The sequence below is a fragment of the Clarias gariepinus genome, chromosome 26, assembly GCF_024256425.1.
Source record: "Clarias gariepinus isolate MV-2021 ecotype Netherlands chromosome 26, CGAR_prim_01v2, whole genome shotgun sequence".
Classification (NCBI taxonomy): domain Eukaryota; kingdom Metazoa; phylum Chordata; class Actinopteri; order Siluriformes; family Clariidae; genus Clarias; species Clarias gariepinus.
In genome coordinates, this window is record NC_071125.1 from 22746551 (window position 1) to 22765464 (window position 18914).

General features: G+C 35.6%; 2 protein-coding genes across 3 annotated transcripts; both read right to left on the bottom strand.

Moving 5' to 3' along the window:
- Window positions 1–683: 683 nt before the first annotated feature.
- LOC128514426 (transcription factor 24-like) lies at window positions 684–2951 on the bottom strand. Its single transcript, XM_053488276.1, has 3 exons — window positions 2872–2951; window positions 1779–2198; window positions 684–1402 (listed from the first exon to the last, which is right to left on the bottom strand). The coding sequence occupies exons 2-3, from the start codon at window positions 2151–2153 to the stop codon at window positions 1295–1297; spliced, it is 483 nt and encodes a 160-aa protein (XP_053344251.1). The 5' UTR covers window positions 2154–2198; window positions 2872–2951; the 3' UTR covers window positions 684–1294.
- A 1725-nt stretch (window positions 2952–4676) lies between these two features.
- Window positions 4677–12025, bottom strand: ppp1r42 (protein phosphatase 1, regulatory subunit 42). 2 transcript variants are annotated; one of them, XM_053488193.1, is made up of 9 exons: window positions 11946–12025; window positions 11066–11228; window positions 10821–10987; window positions 10489–10627; window positions 9956–10072; window positions 8394–8511; window positions 8043–8174; window positions 7623–7761; window positions 4677–5018 (listed from the first exon to the last, which is right to left on the bottom strand). In XM_053488193.1, the coding sequence occupies exons 2-9, from the start codon at window positions 11195–11197 to the stop codon at window positions 4934–4936; spliced, it is 1029 nt and encodes a 342-aa protein (XP_053344168.1). In that variant the 5' UTR covers window positions 11198–11228; window positions 11946–12025; the 3' UTR covers window positions 4677–4933. The 2 variants fall into 2 exon arrangements, with proteins under 2 accessions (XP_053344168.1, XP_053344169.1); XM_053488194.1 differs by lacking the exons at window positions 4677–5018; window positions 7623–7761 and adding an exon at window positions 7796–7879.
- Between the last annotated feature and the right edge of the window lie 6889 nt (window positions 12026–18914).

Below are 18914 nucleotides of genomic sequence, written 5' to 3' on the forward strand. Positions count from 1 at the left end.
GTTAGTTAGTTTAGTTAGTTAATTTTTAAAGTGGGAAATTGAACTAGTTAAATTTAAAGTAGGAAAAACTTTTTTTTTACAATTAATTTTAAGTTTTAAGTAGATTGCATGGGTTTACATATAGTTTCATACTTCTGATATAGTAAAAAGCTAAAAAAAAAAGTTGCTTAAGTTGCACTGACAGCTTACATAGGCCTATTAAGTGTTTTTGTATTTATACGTTATATGCATGCCGAGTGTAAGTAATGCCTAAAGATAACAAACAAGAAAGTCTATTTATCTTTGCTTGTTTAATTGAATATATTTGTTTTAAGTTGCTTTCAAAACGAAATCATTTACTACAACAATTTACATGCAACCCTTGTGAGCTTAAGACAATTATATGGTATATCAATATCATGGGTTAGGGTTAGATGCCTATATTTCAGGCTTTGGTGAGTCAGTCAGTAGGCAATTGAATTCATGCAATATTTTATTTTATTTATTTTATTATATGAACTATTTAAATTATTAAGACAAAAATACAACAGACAATGTAAATGGTTTTCTGGTCTCAATCACTTTACAAGCAAAAAAGTGTTATACATCATCCAGATTATGTTCTTTAAACTGAAGGAAAAAAAAGAAATAGATTCATAAAAGACAATTCTTTCTGCTTACATTATAATCTTAAAATGGAAAGTAGTTTTAAAATATGTCTTTTTTATTTTTAATTTACTTACAATCTACAAATACACCGACAACCGTGTATGTGAAAGGAAAGAGCAGGGTTTCTGCTAGACTTATTTCAACCATTGTTGTGATCCTGACAGACCTCTTCACATGACAGATGTAGCGTTATTCACACATGCATTTAGTGCAAATACTTTAACTGAAAGTGCATAGCCAACAAGTCAACCATGACAGCTCATTATCCCGACATAGCTACACAAAAACCTCTAAGAACGGAACTAAAAGACAGACATTTGCAAAGACAGAGACCCTTACCTGTTCATGAAGACAAAATCACGTTAGAGTATATACAAATTATGTACAAATGACAAATAATTAGGTTACATGTAAGTGTGCCGTAAACGCGCAGCAAAACAATCGCCATGCATTTGTTCCTTCCTGTTTGTACTCATTTCAAAAATGAAATAATAGTTGTATTTCCTTTGCAGAGCGCGACTCATTTAGACAGTTCAGCGCGCTTATAACAGAAATGGCCTACATGCCTGGCTCTGCAAACATCTTGAAAAAAAAAAACATTTTAAACCTTCACTTTATTTTAAAGAAAGAATTGTGCACAGATGAATTATGTCTGGGATGAGGATGACGATGCTCCTTGATTTTCATTCTGGCCCGAGTTACTCAGGAACTGGCCACTGGCACCGATATACAACCTTGAGCGCATGGGCCATTTCTGGAGGAAAATAATACATACATTTGTTTTATGTAAAGTTTTAAAACTAATCATGACAAGCAAAAACATAAGCGGGACTAACATTTTAGGTGTTATAAAAAAGTAATGCTTTTGCCTTGAGTCAAATTTATTGTGTCAGTCAAAGTGCTATACAATTAAATATAATAATTACAAACTGCAATTAAACAAATTACAAATAAAATGAAATAAATCAATAAATAAAACAATTAAAGACAGGGCACTGTGTAAACCAGATGTCTTCATACTTTAAATAGTCATCAGTTAAATTTCAAGTGCTTTATTTTGGATAGACCTACGCAGAATGTGAAAAATGAAGCAACATGAATGAACAAAAACGCTTTTCCACTTTACTCACTTTGACAGGATGCAGGTAACCGCCGCCTTTAAGTGAATTTAACGGTTCGCTTCGTTTTGCGCCGTCTCCTTCTTCCATGCCCTCTTCCTGCAGTGTTTTGGTCAGATGGGCTATGTAAGTAGTGGCTAATATAAGCACGTCGAGTTTGGACAGTTTGGTGTCGGGTGGTACCGATGGCAGGGTCCTCTGGAGCTCCAGAAACGCGTGTCTGAGGGTCTGAACGCGACTCCGCTCGCGCGCAGCGTTGGCTGCTGCCGGTCTCCCCCTGGTCCCAAGACCTCCGCCTGCAGAAAGCACGCGCCCGCGTCTTCGGTCTGAAGTCAGCGCGTCAGGACTCGGGCTAGAGTTTGGGCTGGATGTTGGACTGTCATCCATATTTGTCACACATTCAGTTCCATCCACAAGAGATTAGTTCAGAACCTAAAAAGTACCGAGATAATAAATTTTCCTAATTATAAAAAATAAATGATTAAACACTAGGCCTAAGTCTGTGACACAGATCTATCCATGACACTTATCGTGCTGTTTGACGCAAAATTTGTCACTTGATCAGAAGCTGCCAAAATATCACTGATAATTTACGAGATCTATTAAATGCAATTAATTAACAACTATCCAACTAAATTGCAGGTATATTACAGTTAACGTCTTGAGCATAAAAACTACCTCAAGGGCATCATAAATTTTCCCATACGATTTGATACAAAGAGCAAAAGTTTGTTTCACAGTACTTATCACAAAAGTTATAATGGCTCGATTAAGTGCAATTTATTATTGCAATTCATTGCAATTACTTAATACAAGCATAGGTCGCGCAAAATACAACACATCATTTACCGTGTCAAGCCTCAAAAGCTAATTTCATAATTATTTTCCACACAAGAATTTCAGCGCAAAAACAGACTGCAAAATTACAGCATTTCTGACCCATATTTTGCAATGAACATTAAAATGTCAAACTTCACCAAATAATTTAGTCATCACCAGTTTAAGCACTCTAAAGTTGAATTAAAAGAACTAAACAACAAAGCAGACTATGCGTTAAAATTAGTATACAGTATGTAAGTGGATAACGAGCGCAGACATAGCCTACCTTTACGCTATTTTTCAGCAAAAATCCTTTCTTGAAACAGGACACATGAAGGCCGGGAAGTTGGGTTTCTCTTACACGCCACGCCAAGAGAGAGATGTATAGTTCCGTTTCAGTTGCAAAAAAAACTATAACCCGGGCGCGGTTAGTGAAGAAGGTGCGTTTTTATGTCGCCCTGTCTGTGCCAAGCCCTCACCTGAGCACGTCAAGTCTCTGGAGCCTCTAATTTATTGGGAAAACAACGAGCTGACAAGTCCTTCACTTCGGTGCAATTAATCACAAGGCTTTAAAACGCACGGGCGGCGCATGAGGCTTTCTCTCTCTCTCCCTCTCTCTCTCTTTCCACTTTTCCTTAATTCTTCGGTAGAGGGAAGAGGAGACCAACCTCCAAACGCTAGCATTTTTCGGCCACACGCATCTACTTCTGCAAAAGCCATGACTGAAATCCTGTAAAATGTAAACGTTAAAATAAATAAAAATAACCAGCTTCATGCAGCACTCTTATAAATAAGGATTTTATTTATCGATCTTGCTTGTTTTTTTTTATGTATGTACGTGGAAGTCTTTGAAATCAACCTTTCAAGTGGTCATTAAGGACCACAAAGCTAAGGTACACATGCACTTTTAAAGGTTCAAAGTGTAAAACGTGTGCCATTGGTAAAGTTGGATAGCTTTATCTTCAAGACTGTAATGGCACATTTCCTATATTTTTCCAGTACGTATATTTACGTATATATATTTGTGTTGCTTGAATTAGGTGACCATGCGTGGTGATAGAATATTATGATGGTCACTGGCCCAGACAGTTGGACAGTACCTACATGTCCGATATTCTAACCAGCAGTCAGCACTTTGATTCACGGCCAATAAATAAACTCTAAACACTGCAATCAACAGGCAAGTATGAGGAAATTCTTGCGAGACTCCCAAATTAATCACCCTGATTTCCAGAGTCCACACACGGATATGTCGGGGAATTAATGAATGAAATTTTTCATAACTTGTATATCTTACACTGTTCTTAATACACAATGTTTTTGTAAGGGTGAAGTAACAGCTTTTGCTCCAGGCCACTAATTACGAAGCACTGCAAATGAGGTTAAGTAAGCTCCTCTGCCTAATTACTCTATGTCTTACATAGTAAACCGCATCATGGTTAAAAAAAATCTCCAATAGACTGGCCAATTACAACATGGGGTTTATTGCATGGTACACTGACCAAAGGAAAGGCATTTGATCTCAGTGTATTCATCATTAGTCTTCTGTAAATGCATTTATTTAAAACTTCATTATTTGAGTAATACCAAAATAGCTTAATATAAGAAAGGAAATGTGGGAATATTTAAAAAAAAAATGAAAATAGTTAAAATCACATATTTGACATATTTCACTCATAAAAGTTTATTGAATTACTTAACATTACAAGATAAAACTGATGCAGCCACTGGTGATGAAGCTAGTATTATTTAACATTTTAATATTTGTACACAGTTACACAGCAATAATGTATTCTGCAAATTTTTAATGAAAAACTTTCTTTCTTTTAAAGAAGGTTTTAATGACGTAAACAAAATAAAGACATTTTGTAATGTACAGAAGACAGTAAAACTCTAAAATGGCTGTCGGATTGAATGTAAAAGTGTACTGTATGTCATATTTATCCTAAAAATAACAGAAATTAATTAGAATATATTTTATTTTATTTATTAAATTGGAAATTTATTACGATAAAATATGACAAAAAAAAACACTAAAAATGAATACTTTTTATCACTGAAATGCAATAAAAACAGAAATTCTTACAGACATCTTTTGATCAACTAACTGTCAATATACCGATTGAAGACAGAGGCAGTGTACGAGTGTAAAGAATGAAGCGCTTGCTGTCAGTGTGTTACAGCTCCGAAAGTGGCATTTTGACATTCTGACAGACAATTACTGTGGATTTGATTTTTTTGTGAGTGCTCAGATCCATTTCGCATGCACTCATGATGAACCGTCTGTGTGCGGGGTGCAGGCCATGGGAAACGTTCAAGAGGTCCGCAAAGTTTCTTCTAGAGGAAGCTCAAAGAGCCATGTGACTCTGAAATTTCGTCTCTTGAATATCTGTAATTAGTCCTGTGCTCAGGGGGTCTTCATGATTCTTCACACTCAAGTGAACAACAAAAAATAACAGTCACTTTTAGGTAGCTTAAACATGTTAAAATAAAATCACTCATTGTGACAACAAAGAAGTATCTAAAAGGCAATAAAATCATTTTGTTAAATTTATGAGTAAATTGTCACAGATGTCTAACATTCAGGAATATTTTGTTAACATTTTTGATATAACATTCAGGAATATTTTTTATTTTGATGAATTAAAAACATTAAAGCTACTTTACAGTTTCCATACTATTTATAATATAATACAGTCTCAAAAATAAATATAAGTGTCCCTTTCAGTGTCCCTTTCGGTCTATGTGGTGTACTGTTAAGCTTTTGGAGGAAATCTTTAATGGGTCATCAGTGATGTATTTTTAATTATTTTTTAGGGTTATGAATATACAGAGTAAAAGCTGCAGTTTATTACCTATATTTCTAAAACTGTACATTGAATGATATTAATAATAATATTATTATTATTATTATTAATAATAATAATGTATTAAATCAATATCAAGATTGTTACTTAGGATTAATTACTGCCCATAAAATAAGCATCCTTAAAATATTTATGTAAGGATTTTATATATATATATATATATAAAATATCTATATATAATGAATTTTTTCTTTTATATTTTTGGCACTTGAATGATGGATATCCCATTTTAATATATCTATCACATCTCCTAGTCAGGCATGGCAAAGTCGATCACATCCCTTATCTGATTTCTATGAAGATTTCTTGTCAGCATATCTTCTAGTACATCAACTATTAAACATGCAGTAGAAGAAAGGGTGTGATACTCCTTTCCTTCATCCATAATAGAAATGCAATAACTAAATCATTGGAGGACAAATGGCACGAGAGCTAAACCTGAATTTTTTGTGCAAGCTGGTCCAAATTAGCACTTTGTTGCACCTCTGGGAGTAGTGCTTAAGCGGATATGCTCTCAGGGGCGCAGGTAGTTTTGCCAAAGTTAAACTGTAGCTCATGACCTTACATACAGCAATAAAGTGAACTAGTGAATATCCCAAGGCTAGCTGCAGGAAAAAAAGTTGTTTATTTGTATGGAGTGTTAAAAATATGAAATGTAACTTGACAAATAGCAGGTCATTTATCAACCTAGGAGAAAGGAAGCGGGCTGCTAAATGAAGCATGTTTATATTGATATTGTTTATATACATTTTCAAGTACACCTCATTGTTTTCTGAAATTATAAACAGAGAATATAAGATATAATATTTAAGATATCATAAGTATACATATACACATTATATATACACCGATCAGCCAAAGCTTTATGACTAGTGGCAGGTAAAATGAATAACATTGATTATCTCGTTACAATGGCATCTGGAAGTGGGTGGGATACATTAGGCAGTAAGTGAACATTTTGTCTCTAAAGTTGATGTGTGTAAAGCAGAAAAAAACTCTGGTAGGTGTAAGAATTTGAGCAATGTTGACAAGAGCCAAACTGAGATGTCCAGACGACTGGGTCAGAGAAACTCCAAAACTGCAGCTCTTTTGGGACGTTCCCAGTTTGCAGTGGTCAGGACCTACCAAAAGTGGTCCAAGGAAGGAAAACCAGTGAACCAAAAGTGGTCAGGACCTACCAGAAGTGGTCCAAGGAAGGAAATCGGCTCATTAAAGCTGATGTGATGCTTTGGACAACCTAAGGGCCTGCCGTTCATGTGGATGTTACTTTGACACGTATCACCCACCTAAATATCGTTGTGACCTCCAGATTCTCCAGATCTCAATACAATTGAAAAACAAATCTGATCCATGGATACCTCACTGGTGAAGTGAATGACGTTGATTTTCTTGTTACAATGGCACCTGTCAAGTTATGCAGTTTTCAAAGTTTACAAAGATGTGTTGGAAGCAGGAAAAATGGGCAAGGGTAAGGATCTGAGTGACGGATGTGGACCTAATTTTGAAAGCTACATGACTGGGTCAGACTGGGTCATCTTTAAAATGGCGGGTCTTATGAGGTGTTCCCAGTGTGCAATGGTTACTACCTACTAAAAGAGATCAAAAGAAGAACAACTAGTAAATCACTTATATGATCATGGGCACCCAAGGCTCAGTTATTTGCGTGGATAGCAAAGTCTAGCCCATCTCATCTGATCCCATAGAAGAACTACAGTGGCAAAAATTGCTAATGAGGTTTATGCTAGCTATGATAGCATGACACATTGTATCACAGTTTGCTTTGTACAGTATATGGGGCCATGTATCTGCACACTGGTCAGCATGCCAATGAACACGTACAGTACCCGGCCATCCACATGATGTAAAATAAAACAAGTCTCATCAGATCACGCCACCTTCTTCCTTTGGTCCAGTTCATGCTGCAATGCACTGTGGGTTCTGAAACCTTTCTATTATAACAGTAACTTTTAGAGCAATTTGGGCTACAGAAGCTCTTCTGTGGGATTAGACCAGAAGTTCTAGCCTTGTAAGAAGATAATCAGTGTTATCCACTTTACCAGTCAGTGGTTTTAAGGTTATTACTGTTCAGTGTGTATACTTATAATATCTTTAGAAAAAAATTTTTTTTCAGGAATTAGGAATAAAGAGATACTGATGTTGCTGTTCCTACCTTATGTCCCCGCAATCTGGGTATACTGCGCCTGACCTCATTTTCATGGTGGGTCTTGCAAACCAGTGTGGCTTTCTCTTCCCTAGAAAGCCAGCAGAGCAATAGGCAAAGGTATGTTTGGGGCTCAAGGGGAAGTCAGCTGGAATGAAAACCAGAGTGAGTCACATCTTGTCGTTAGCCCAATACACATGACACAGTGGGACTTGAGAGTGTTTAGTTACATGCTGTTGACATGTAAGAACAGCAGTTGTGCCGACCTATGGTTAAAACAAATCAGAAAAATGTTTGGGACGTAGAAAGCACATATATTTTGCCCCAAATCTTTCTAATGCTACAGACAGTTTAAAAGGTAAAAGTATTATTTGCTATTTTTATCACAGAAATCAGTAATAAAGGATTCAAGAATACTAATGTCCATACCAGAAGAGGGATATGTGATCTGTCCTGTCAGGTTTCTACCATCTGTTATTTTCTTCTTGGCGTCTTTTGAGGCTTTCCATTTGATCAAGAACTGCCTAGACACCTCGGTTATCTCCTTCCCATCAAGTTCTCCTAAATAGTAGAGATAAATAGATGTTTTGTTTAAAAACACAACACATAGATGATAGTTATATCTCACATATAAGCAACCACAAAGGTTAGGTAAAGAGAGCTCTAAAATGCTTTCAGGACAATAATATACAGTACTGTAAAGGTTTAGGCAATAAAAACCATACTACATACTTCATCAGTGCATAATCAAATAGGGATTTTGATGTTCTTTGCTCTTACCCAAGCTTTTACACGCAGTTATTAGTCTGTCTCTGTATTTAGGTTTTTGACAAACAGGATTTCCATGCAAATCCATTTGATGCAGTTGAGGCCATTGGCTAAACACCATCTCCAATTCCTGAAAAGAGAACATTAAATTAATGTTTTATTACCTCAGTTTAGGAAAATGTTAAATTCTAGTTAAGATGTAATTCATTTAGATGCAACAACAATTCCAGGGAATACTGTTGTCCAAAATCAGGATTCTCAAAGAGCGTGTAGGTAGCAGCTTTAGTTACTTATGAAAATGAATGTGTAAACAAAACACTGGCTTGCTTTAATAAATACTGTCACTCGAACTAACAAGTTCCCTGGGGCAGTAGCCCTCAAGCATGTTGCCCACGAAGTATGTTTATCTAAAGACACATTAATCCAACGTGGAAATATGAATACTCTTTGGACACACTCTGATTGTTCGTTGCTTTCCTGTCTCTACCAAAGTACTTCCACTTTTCAGTCCGCATGCAATCAAGTCTAGCGGGACCCCAGTGAGCGGTGCGCTCTCAGGCTTTGATAAATGATCGTGTCAGGGCCGTCACTCAGAGGGCTTGGCTGGGAACTGCCCAGCACTAAATTGCTCTCCCATGCCGTACGAGTGCTGAATCCTACCCTGACTCGGGTCTTCTCCAGATTCACACTGTACTAATGATGGCCAGTTATGAACCTGTATTTGACCAGCGCTTCAATTCCCCATCGGCACCCGTCTGGCCACGCGCCACTAACAGCCTCTGCAGATTCCCATTTGTCACTCGACTGACTGCTTGTCATAATCTCTTTTAAAAATCCATAATGTTTCCTGTGAATTCCCACTGAACTGTGCAAAGCAGAAATCAATCCTTTGGGCTCTGTCTATTCTGAATCAATACTGGCCAAGAGGTTGTATAAATTAAAGTGGATATCTGCTAAACATGACACATGTATCACAATTATCTCAAGTGCCTCTGAGGCCTGGCCTGAAGTTACTGTGTACTGTTATACTACAAGGTGTTTGCATTCATTCCACATTTCTACAAAGAGCATGTCTATATACACCAAATTGGCATCTCTAAAAAATAGTTTCAAAGAGGTTACATTTCATCCCTACTAGGGCCTCTTACAAGAGGAAACTTAATTTGCAAAGTTATTCTCTCATACAAATCTGGAGTTAGAGTGTCAGATGTGCAATGTGGAATAAAATAAGTCTAGTGAGGAAGGAGGAAAACTTTCGCTTGTTAAAGTTGTCAGCAAAGGTGGTCCCTGGAGACCTAGCTCACTGATTTGTTGAATAATTTGAACCCTGTGTAAGTCTGTACACTGGGAACTGGTGAGAGAATCTGCGGGATTTGTTGTTTTATTATTTTCTTTTTTGTATCCCATTTAAAATAAATATACATGTAATAGTACATATAAATATCAAATAAACACAAAATATGTCAGCCTTTGACATAAAACGCATAGGTTCCATTCTGTTCCATTCTGTTCTTTCTTGCATTATGTTTAGACAAAACATGTAATAAAAAAAAAACAATCAAATGCATCGTTACCTGTATATCATCTAGCTGATTATCTGCAGCATGTAAATGTGTCAGTTTGTTAAGAATGGCCAGATCCAGTATCTCATCAATGTTGTTGTTGTTAATATTCAAAACACATAATGACCCCTGCAAAGAACATGAAGTTAGAATGAGCTCCTTTAAATAATAAACTCAAAAATAGCTTCTCAAGCAATAAATAAATGAATATAGAAGGCTTTTGGGGGAAGATCTGCTGCATCTACCTATCATTATTAAGATAAACAAAATTGGTGTATTTGCAGTTTGTTTACTGAAGTCCAAGGCTATAAACAGTTTCCGTTAAAGTAAGTGGACACAGAGAGCCCTTTACTATCAGTACACAATAACGGCTTTAATATGAATCTGGCCGATGTAAAAGCTTCTTTAAAAAAAAGAAAGAAAAAAGGCGCATATACATAGATTTAGATACACAAATAAAGGTTCTTATGTTCCCAGTATCTTTAACATAAAAAGAGAGTCCAGGTCTCCAGAGTGTGAGCTGCGTTCTGCCTTGAGCTTCTCACCGACAGGCCGTGGAGGGTACGAGGGTCAAAGAGCAGCTTCTCTCCTGGTTGGAGCCTCTGGCCTTCAATGTGCAGCTCCTTCAGCTCTCTCAATTGCTCCAAACCCTCGACCAGCGTAATGTTGTTGCCCCCAAGAAACCTGACAAAAATAAACAGATAATCATGGTTACCTAGAAATGCTGCTGCACTGACTTATTATGGAAGCATACATTTGTATGTATATATATATGTTATATAAGCATACATTTACCAAAAAAAAATCTGTATCTAAATTTTCATGAATAATACTTACTAAATAATACAAAATGATTAAGCTTACAATTTACACTTACAATTTGGAGAGCTTCCGCAAGCATGACAAGTTCTCTATCTGAGTGATCTTGTTGTTTTGCATATACAAGTGTGTGAGAGCAGAAGCAAAATTCAGGTTGCAGATGCGTGTGATCTGGTTGTCATACAAGTAGAGAACTGTAAGGCTTCTGCACATGGAAAGGTCATCCTGTGAGGAGGCACGGGACAGAAAATTATTTGAAAAAGAAATGGTATTGTAACAAAAGGATTTAGTTAGAATACTTACAATATCATCAATGTTCTTGTTTGAAAAGTTGATATGCGTTAATTTCTTGAGATAACCTTGAATTGAGGACTTTGTCTTGGATTTAAGGCGATTGTTAGATTTAACAATCAGATCTACAGTCAGGCGAACCATGGCAGCTGGAGGGAGGAGTTTTAGTGCTTTCCTGGAAAAATAAGGCGGGTAATAGATACATTGCAAAAAATATATCGTAGATCAAGAGAAGGCGCAAGTCTAAAAATGTCATTAACTGGTAGTTATCGATACACTGTTGATTATTATATTATTTTAAAAAATATATGAGGTTAAATTTCTGTGGAAAAGCATCCACTGTCATACTCCGATAATTAACATCATGGTGTGTTGACCCTGGAATCACTGTCAGCTGAGAGGCCAAAGGTGAATTAAACACTTGGGCTGACTGTGACCTGACCTATCATCATACAGAAAGCAGCACTATACGCTATATAAAGAAAAACTGTCTCAATTCCCTTGAGGCTTTTCATTATATATCTCTGTGACTATGGGACATCTGCCTGCTAGGTCTTTATTTTAGAAAAACTTTTGAAACGACCAGAGTAGTCTTTGCACAAACTTCCAGAGTGACTTTGAAGCAAGGTCTAAGAGCTGCTTTGTCTCTAGTATGTAATTTGTCAAGCAAGAGAAAGAGGTGGACGGTGTGACTGCACTCAGGCTTAGAGTATGAGGTTATAAAGAGACGCCCTGTGAAGTCAGAAGTAATGGTTCCCTATAGGACAAAATCGACTGATGTAAAAAGATAGAGAGTTTATCTAATTTAGCTAACGACAGTGTATCCCTATGGTAAAAATAAAAAGAGATGAAACAGCCAGGTTATCTATATTGTGTCAGAAATGTTGCCTACCTCGACCTTTGTGTACGCAGAACGATAGCAGCCCTTTTATATAAACACAAATGCACACAATTAAGAGTTAGCTTATTTGCCCTCAGACCAAACCGCTATGTTTACGGAAGTGCGAGGTACTGTTGCCATGGATACGCGACGCCAAGCCAGGCTTCGGCACCACGTGTGAGCGCATTGCGTTCACGATTAATGGAAATCCGAAATATTCACGCATAACTGTACAATAGGATATTTTTGCTCCGTGTGATTATTTATTTTTTGTTACATTTTTATTTTATGTGTATTTCGTTTTATTTTTTATTTTTAAATTTTCTTTTTTTCTTAGTTTTTATTCTTTCCATATGATAATTTTTTCACAAGTTTAATGATATGATAATATGATTTTTCCCTACATTATTTATTTATTTTCATATGATTCATTCTCACATGACCTTCATCCTATTTATATTCACCTGCAATTTTTAGATAATTCATTCATTTTTATTCACTTTTTTATGTGATTTTCTTTTTAAACATGATTATAACACTATATATTTCATCTTTTCCAAACTATTCATACTTTCAAACTATACACTTTCCCCACACATTTCACTTATGGGTCATTGTACAAAAACGGTGCAAAGTGCGGTCACACAGATGCCAAAATCATTTAGATTAAAATATAAAAATATAGTAGCCTATGTACTTTCAATCATGAAATATATTTTTTTACTTTGATGTTTAATATTTAATGTATAATTTTTGCCAAGGTGAAGTTCAAGGAAATGTCTTGTCACTAAGATCATATAGCTATGGAAGTGGAACCACATACTTTTCATACCACCCTGTCCAGAGTGTACGCTGCCTTGTGCCCTAAGTCTCCTTGGCTCCAGGCCTCCAGCGACACTATATACAGGATAAAGCATTATAGATGAGTGTGTGAGTGAGTGATTCTACCTTTTCTGTAGAATGACCCTTATTTTCACACAATTGTTTTTTACCTGATTATTCTCTGCAAGTCACTTATTTTCACAATTTACTTATTTACATATAAAAAATGTTTACATATCACTCTTTTTGCACGTGTGTTTGTTTGGGTTTATTTTCATATCGGTCATGTTTTCACATGTATTAAGATATTTTCACTTAAATCACTTTTTCTTTATGTGATAACATGTAATGTCCACATGTGTTTATGTATAAAAACGTATAAAATTCACATGAGCAATTTCAGGGCAACTCATGATGATCACACATTGCTCGTCATATGTTAAAACGATATAAGTTATCATATGTAATTTTTTTATGTACTTGAAAATATAGATTTCAGTTAGGAAAGGTGGCCTTTATGCTTTAAGGTTTGTGAGCATTGCCACATTAAAACTTTTACTTTATAGCAAATAAACAAATTATACGTATGACTTATGACAATTTTGGGGGTTTAATAGCCGAGTAGTCTGGCATCAAGGAACATACCCAAAACAAAAGAAAGTAAATTACTTTAATTATTGGCATGTTATTTTCCAGAAAAAAAAATATATAAAATATGAAATCATTCAATGTTAAGGCAAATTGTACTGAATAAAATAAATAAATTAAATAATTAATAAAAAAAAATATGAATTAAAATTAGTATTCTTTTTATAATGGCCTGATCTATTTGAGGCATGGACTCCTGAAAAAAAAAATCTTCATTAATTCTCAATCAACCTTCTAGAATAGTTGTTTACAGATCAGCTTTGCAGGATTGAGTCTTGGCATGGTCCAATTTTCACCCAAAAAATTTTTATCTGGTTGAGATCTGAACTATTTTCTTAGTAATTATGCCTTTTCTGAAGAACACCTTAACGCATTTCGCTCAGTGGCCAGATGCATTATCATCCTGATAGAAATGACTTCATCCTCAGACCAATATTCTATAAATACGTTGAGAAAGATGTCCAAAATGTCAATGTGCACCTGTGTATCATCCGTTGAGGTAATGATTGCCAAAACATCGAGCATAATTTCTTTGGCCAGTGCTCATCTGTGCTTTATCTTTATTCTATGATCAGCTCTTTCACCTAATGTTCTTATCTTCGGTTTAGGTGTAAAGGCGCATTTTCTTTTGATCTGTCTATATGTAAATACAATGTCATTTAGCTGATTTCAGTTTGCGGTTCAATTTATAGTTCATAAAACTTATACTGTAAAGCGACCTTGGGTATTTTGAAAGGCGCTATATAAAACTGAGATATTATTATTATTATTATAAACTTCTGTTTCCACCCATTCCCAGAAGAATAATATATAATAAAATGATGCTGGGATAACACTGAGTGAACGACCCCAAAAGAATGTTACAAATACAACCTAAAAACAACTGAATATCAACATTTATGTTTATGCTGCTTATTGTCTATTTGCACAACATCTGACTATCTGTAGTCTATTAAACTTATAGTGTGAGTGCAGAATTCCTGACTGGAGAATGGAACGAACGTAACACTCACCTTCTGAGTGTTGTAGCATGATCTCTCTGTTTAATAAATTTCTTACCTTTTGGAAAAAAATTACGGCTTCCAAGTGAAGCGAAAACAATGTTAGCAATAGCAGCACTAAGAGGCAAATTAGATGTATGGAGTTAAAAGTGCAGTACAAAGTTTTAAAAATTAGTTAACGATATTGCTCAGTTGAGGTTAAGGAACACAGCTCCAGACAACAGTAACGACAAGGGGATGTGGGGCTCAAACCTAATGAGCAACGCAGAGCCTCAACCGCCTGAGCCACCAGTGCCTCGATAAGTATCTACACTACTGTACTGTAATATGGGGTTCATATGACAGCCAAGCTGCAAGACATCTGGTTTCACAGAACAGATCTCTCACGTTTAATGCATTATTTCTTTTTCTTTAATTTTTTTAGCTGCTTCACGATTTAATGGTTTGGTAAATTGCAGTGTTCTAGGATTTTTTTTTACATGAAAAAAGGTTTTACTGTGCTTGTTTTTTTTGACAAAGCTATATACAATATGTGCATTTACTAGCCTCAGCAGCAGGTTCTTGGTTGACTGGTATTTGAGCATTTAGTGTTTTCACCACTGTGTTCTAGACCCAGGTTATTTCTAGAAAAAAAACTTGCAGCAGCAGTATTATTTTTTTACTGGATATTTTTCAGTTTTTGAAAGTTGTTTCAAAGTCATTTTTTTCAACATTTTGTTGGGGTTTGATTCAATTCAGTTCAATTCAATTTTATTTGTATAGCGTTTTTAACAATTGTCATTGTCGCAAAGCAGCTTTACACAATCCAAAGGATTATTTAAGTTTGTATGAAATGTGAATGTGTATGAATCAAAATGGTCAGATAGTCCCTGATGAGCAAGCCGAGGGCGACAGTGGCAAGGAAAAACTCCCTGAGATGGCTATAGGAAGAAACCTTGAGTGGAACCGGACATTTGATGTTATCTCAATGTCATTTATTCCCCGTTGGTGCGACTTTATCAAAACAATCGAACACTAACGTTGCCACAATATTTTTCATCCTTTTCCTCTATTTGATCCGAAAAATGTATGCCATTAATTAAAATGAAAATAATTACATTTCATTTTGGGGTTTGTTCTATGAGTCAAATTTGTTATTTGTTTTTTGGTATGAAGTAAAAAAGCTGGGTGAACATTATCTATGTGTGGTGATTCCATAATTTCTGCCAGGAGTTGTCGATATTATCCTCTCTAAAATGTCTCTAAAAATATTGGTAAACTCACTTGGCTGTGCGCCCCCACTTCTCAGTTTAAAAATAGTTTTAACAAACTGGATATGATAAAGATTAAAATCTGTTTACATATTTAGTAATTCACAACAGAGCAACCAATGCATGGAGCATATTTCAACAAAACACCAACACATCGTTAGGCGTTTAAGTGTTGATATCAAGTAATGTCTGATTTCTTACAGTTGTTATGATTAAATACATTAAGGTAACAGGATCTATAAGAAAAATAAATGTTCGCAAGGAAAATGTGGATGGATTGCACGCTTGGGCAGAAATGAATTGATTCAGTGCATTCGATTATTGCTTCAGTCAATATTAGAGGTATGAAAACAAACCATTTCCTGTACATTTAAAGTCTCATTATTTTTGCACATGCACTTACATGCTTGGCTATTACAATATATTTGGCTGCACTATAAGAGGCAAATTATTCCCCAAAAATATTATGGTTGTTTTACATGCTGGTTTTCACGTGAAATCAAGCAGTGTTTATTTTTAGAACGGCTGAGTTTTCATTTCAGACTGAGACCTTAGTTTCAGGGGCGCAGGTTGTATACCTGAAGCTAATGATGTATAGCAGAGGAGAAGGATTTGAACACAAGTGTCACTAACGTTGGGAAAAACAAGCGAGACGTGTGTTATAACAGAAATGTATGTTTTTCATAAAAGAGAAATCCACACAGATACACAAACTGACAGTGCAGTGGAGACTCAGAGCAGAAACACCTAAGAGCAATCACATTTTCTTCTTTTCTTATGAGCTCGCTGTCCTTCTTTAACTTTTCTTCTTTCAGCATTCCATCTCGTGTCTTTCTTTATTTCTCCTTTTGTCATTTTTAATCAAACGTCAATAAATTTTCTTACTCTTTCTCTCTTTCTACCTTCTTTCTTCTTTCATCTTCTTAACACTATATTCTCTTTTATCTTTCTTTTACACTTTGCTTTTTTCTTTATTTCACTCCATCTTATAATGTTTTCTTACTGGCTTCTTTTTTTGCCTTGTTTTCAGCTTTTATCTCTCTCCCCTCCCTCTTTTCTCTCACTCTCCCTTTTTTTCCTTCACAATCTACTTTCATTTTTTTTCTCTCTTTTTTAATTTCTTTTTTTATTACTTTCTTTTTGTTTCCTGTTATTTTTAGTGTTTATTGGATGTTCTTGTTTTACCTCTGTATTGTTTTGCCTAATTTCATTTTGCCTTTTTTATGTTGTTTAGAAATCTACAATTATTTAACTATCCATTTCATTCTCATATTCTTTCTGCTCTCTCGTCTTTCTTCCACACTTACCTTTTTTGTTATTCTACTCTTCATTCATATCTCTCCATTTTTATTTCCCTGTCTGTCAGGTCTTTTACTCCTTGTCTCATTCTCCACTCTTTTTCTTATCGTTGCTCACCCTCTTTCATTTCAGCTCTTCGTTCCTAATTTCCTCCTTTTGTTCTTTTATTTCATTTAGTTTTCCCTATTGTCCCATGATTAATTTCTCTCTCCCCCACTTTCCCTATCTCTCTTGTTTTACTCCCCTTTGTTATTCAGATGCTTTACTCTGTAATTCTTTTGTTCTGCTGTTTCTTACTCTATTTCTTTTATGTTCTCATTTTCATCTCCTTTATTTTTATCTATTCCTCGTTCTCCATTTATCTGTATGACTGTTCTTTATCAAAGCTGTATTTAATTTCTGTCTTTTCCAGTTTCCTCACTTTTAATTTCTCCCTCAAACTTTTATCTTTAACTCTTTAATATTCTACATTTTCATTTCCCTTTAAAACCCTTCCATTTTGTTTACACTTTCTTGTTCTTCATGCTTTCTTTTTTCCTCCTTTTCTCATTCACTCTCTCCCATGTTCATTTTCTTTTGCTCTCTTGGGTTTGTCAGTTCTTTAATTAATCCTTGTTTCATTTACTTCCCTTCTCTCACTGGTTTCTAAATTTCCTAGTTTATTTCTCCATCTCCACCATTTCTTTCTCTCTCTCTCTGTTGTAGTAAGCTCAGATTGCATTCTGTAATAAGGCGTATCATTCCTAATGGTAAGGAGGGAGGGGAATGGATGCAATGACCCATGTGTTGTTATATAACTTTGGGGAATGAGCTTCCTGAGACTGAGTGACTTGCCACCATTTATGCATGCAGAACGCTTGGCTGGGAGGAAATGAAGCTTCTCGGCTGGCCGCAGTCACCCCCCACCCAACGTCCCACCCACCCACGTCCCCCGTCTCTTTTCAGGCAGTCCTCCAGGGCAACCTGCATGTTTCAGCCCCCTTACAACCAACGCTGGCTGAGAATATCCCAAGCTCCAAAGTAAACATTGGTGCTACCAAATATCTGAGGACCTACACAGGGTCATTTGTCCTAAAGGCGCCCGCCTAATAGAAACCTGGTGATATATAGCCATTCTTAATTAGTTGTACTTATCACCCCAATGCCTTTTCTTAGTTGATTCTTTTTAAGGAGGCATTTCCCCTGCCTATTTATTATTATTACATTTTCTTTGAATTCCACAAATGAAGTAGAATCCCACCGTAATTCAAGAAGGCCTCTTTAATACAAAGCACGCCATAAATGCGGTTAATATAGGCCACTCTGCGGATGTCCATTTGTTAAATGTAAAATGTAATATACTTTGCTCTGGGTTCCTCCTCATTTAAATTCTTTTTTTCCCTCTGTAAGTGAAGCATAAACATACTCATGTGGTGATGATCACAAGCCTCATTTGTGATTCCAATGTGGATTTAGCATTAGCACGATTATTTTCAGTCACTGATATGGATTAATTTTTAAAAACATTTAATAGGTACGATTTCAAACAAAGCCTTGTCATAGATGTTTTCGTTTCAACGAGAAACACAGACTGTCTAATCAAAATCTGCATTAGTGTACAGTTTCAGAGCAATTTGTAAGCTATAAAGCTGTCTGTACTCTCTGTTACACCTTTGATCAGGTATAATGAGGCTTCTGATCCATGATGTAATGCAAGATGATGATGAACTTGTACAGTAACAGATTCCTTTCACAGTATGAACACTACAGTGAATTTGTATTAGGCACGTTAGGATCATGACATTATGCCTTAATAAAAAAATCAGAAATACAGAATACTGTACTTCTTCATTAATAGGCAGTATAAGCAATTAATTTACAGATTTTTTTTTTAGTGTGTGATACATATTTTGAATTATGCCACCAAGTTTATCATGTGAAAGTCAGAACAATGTTTGTTTCTACTCATTGTGAGAAAATGA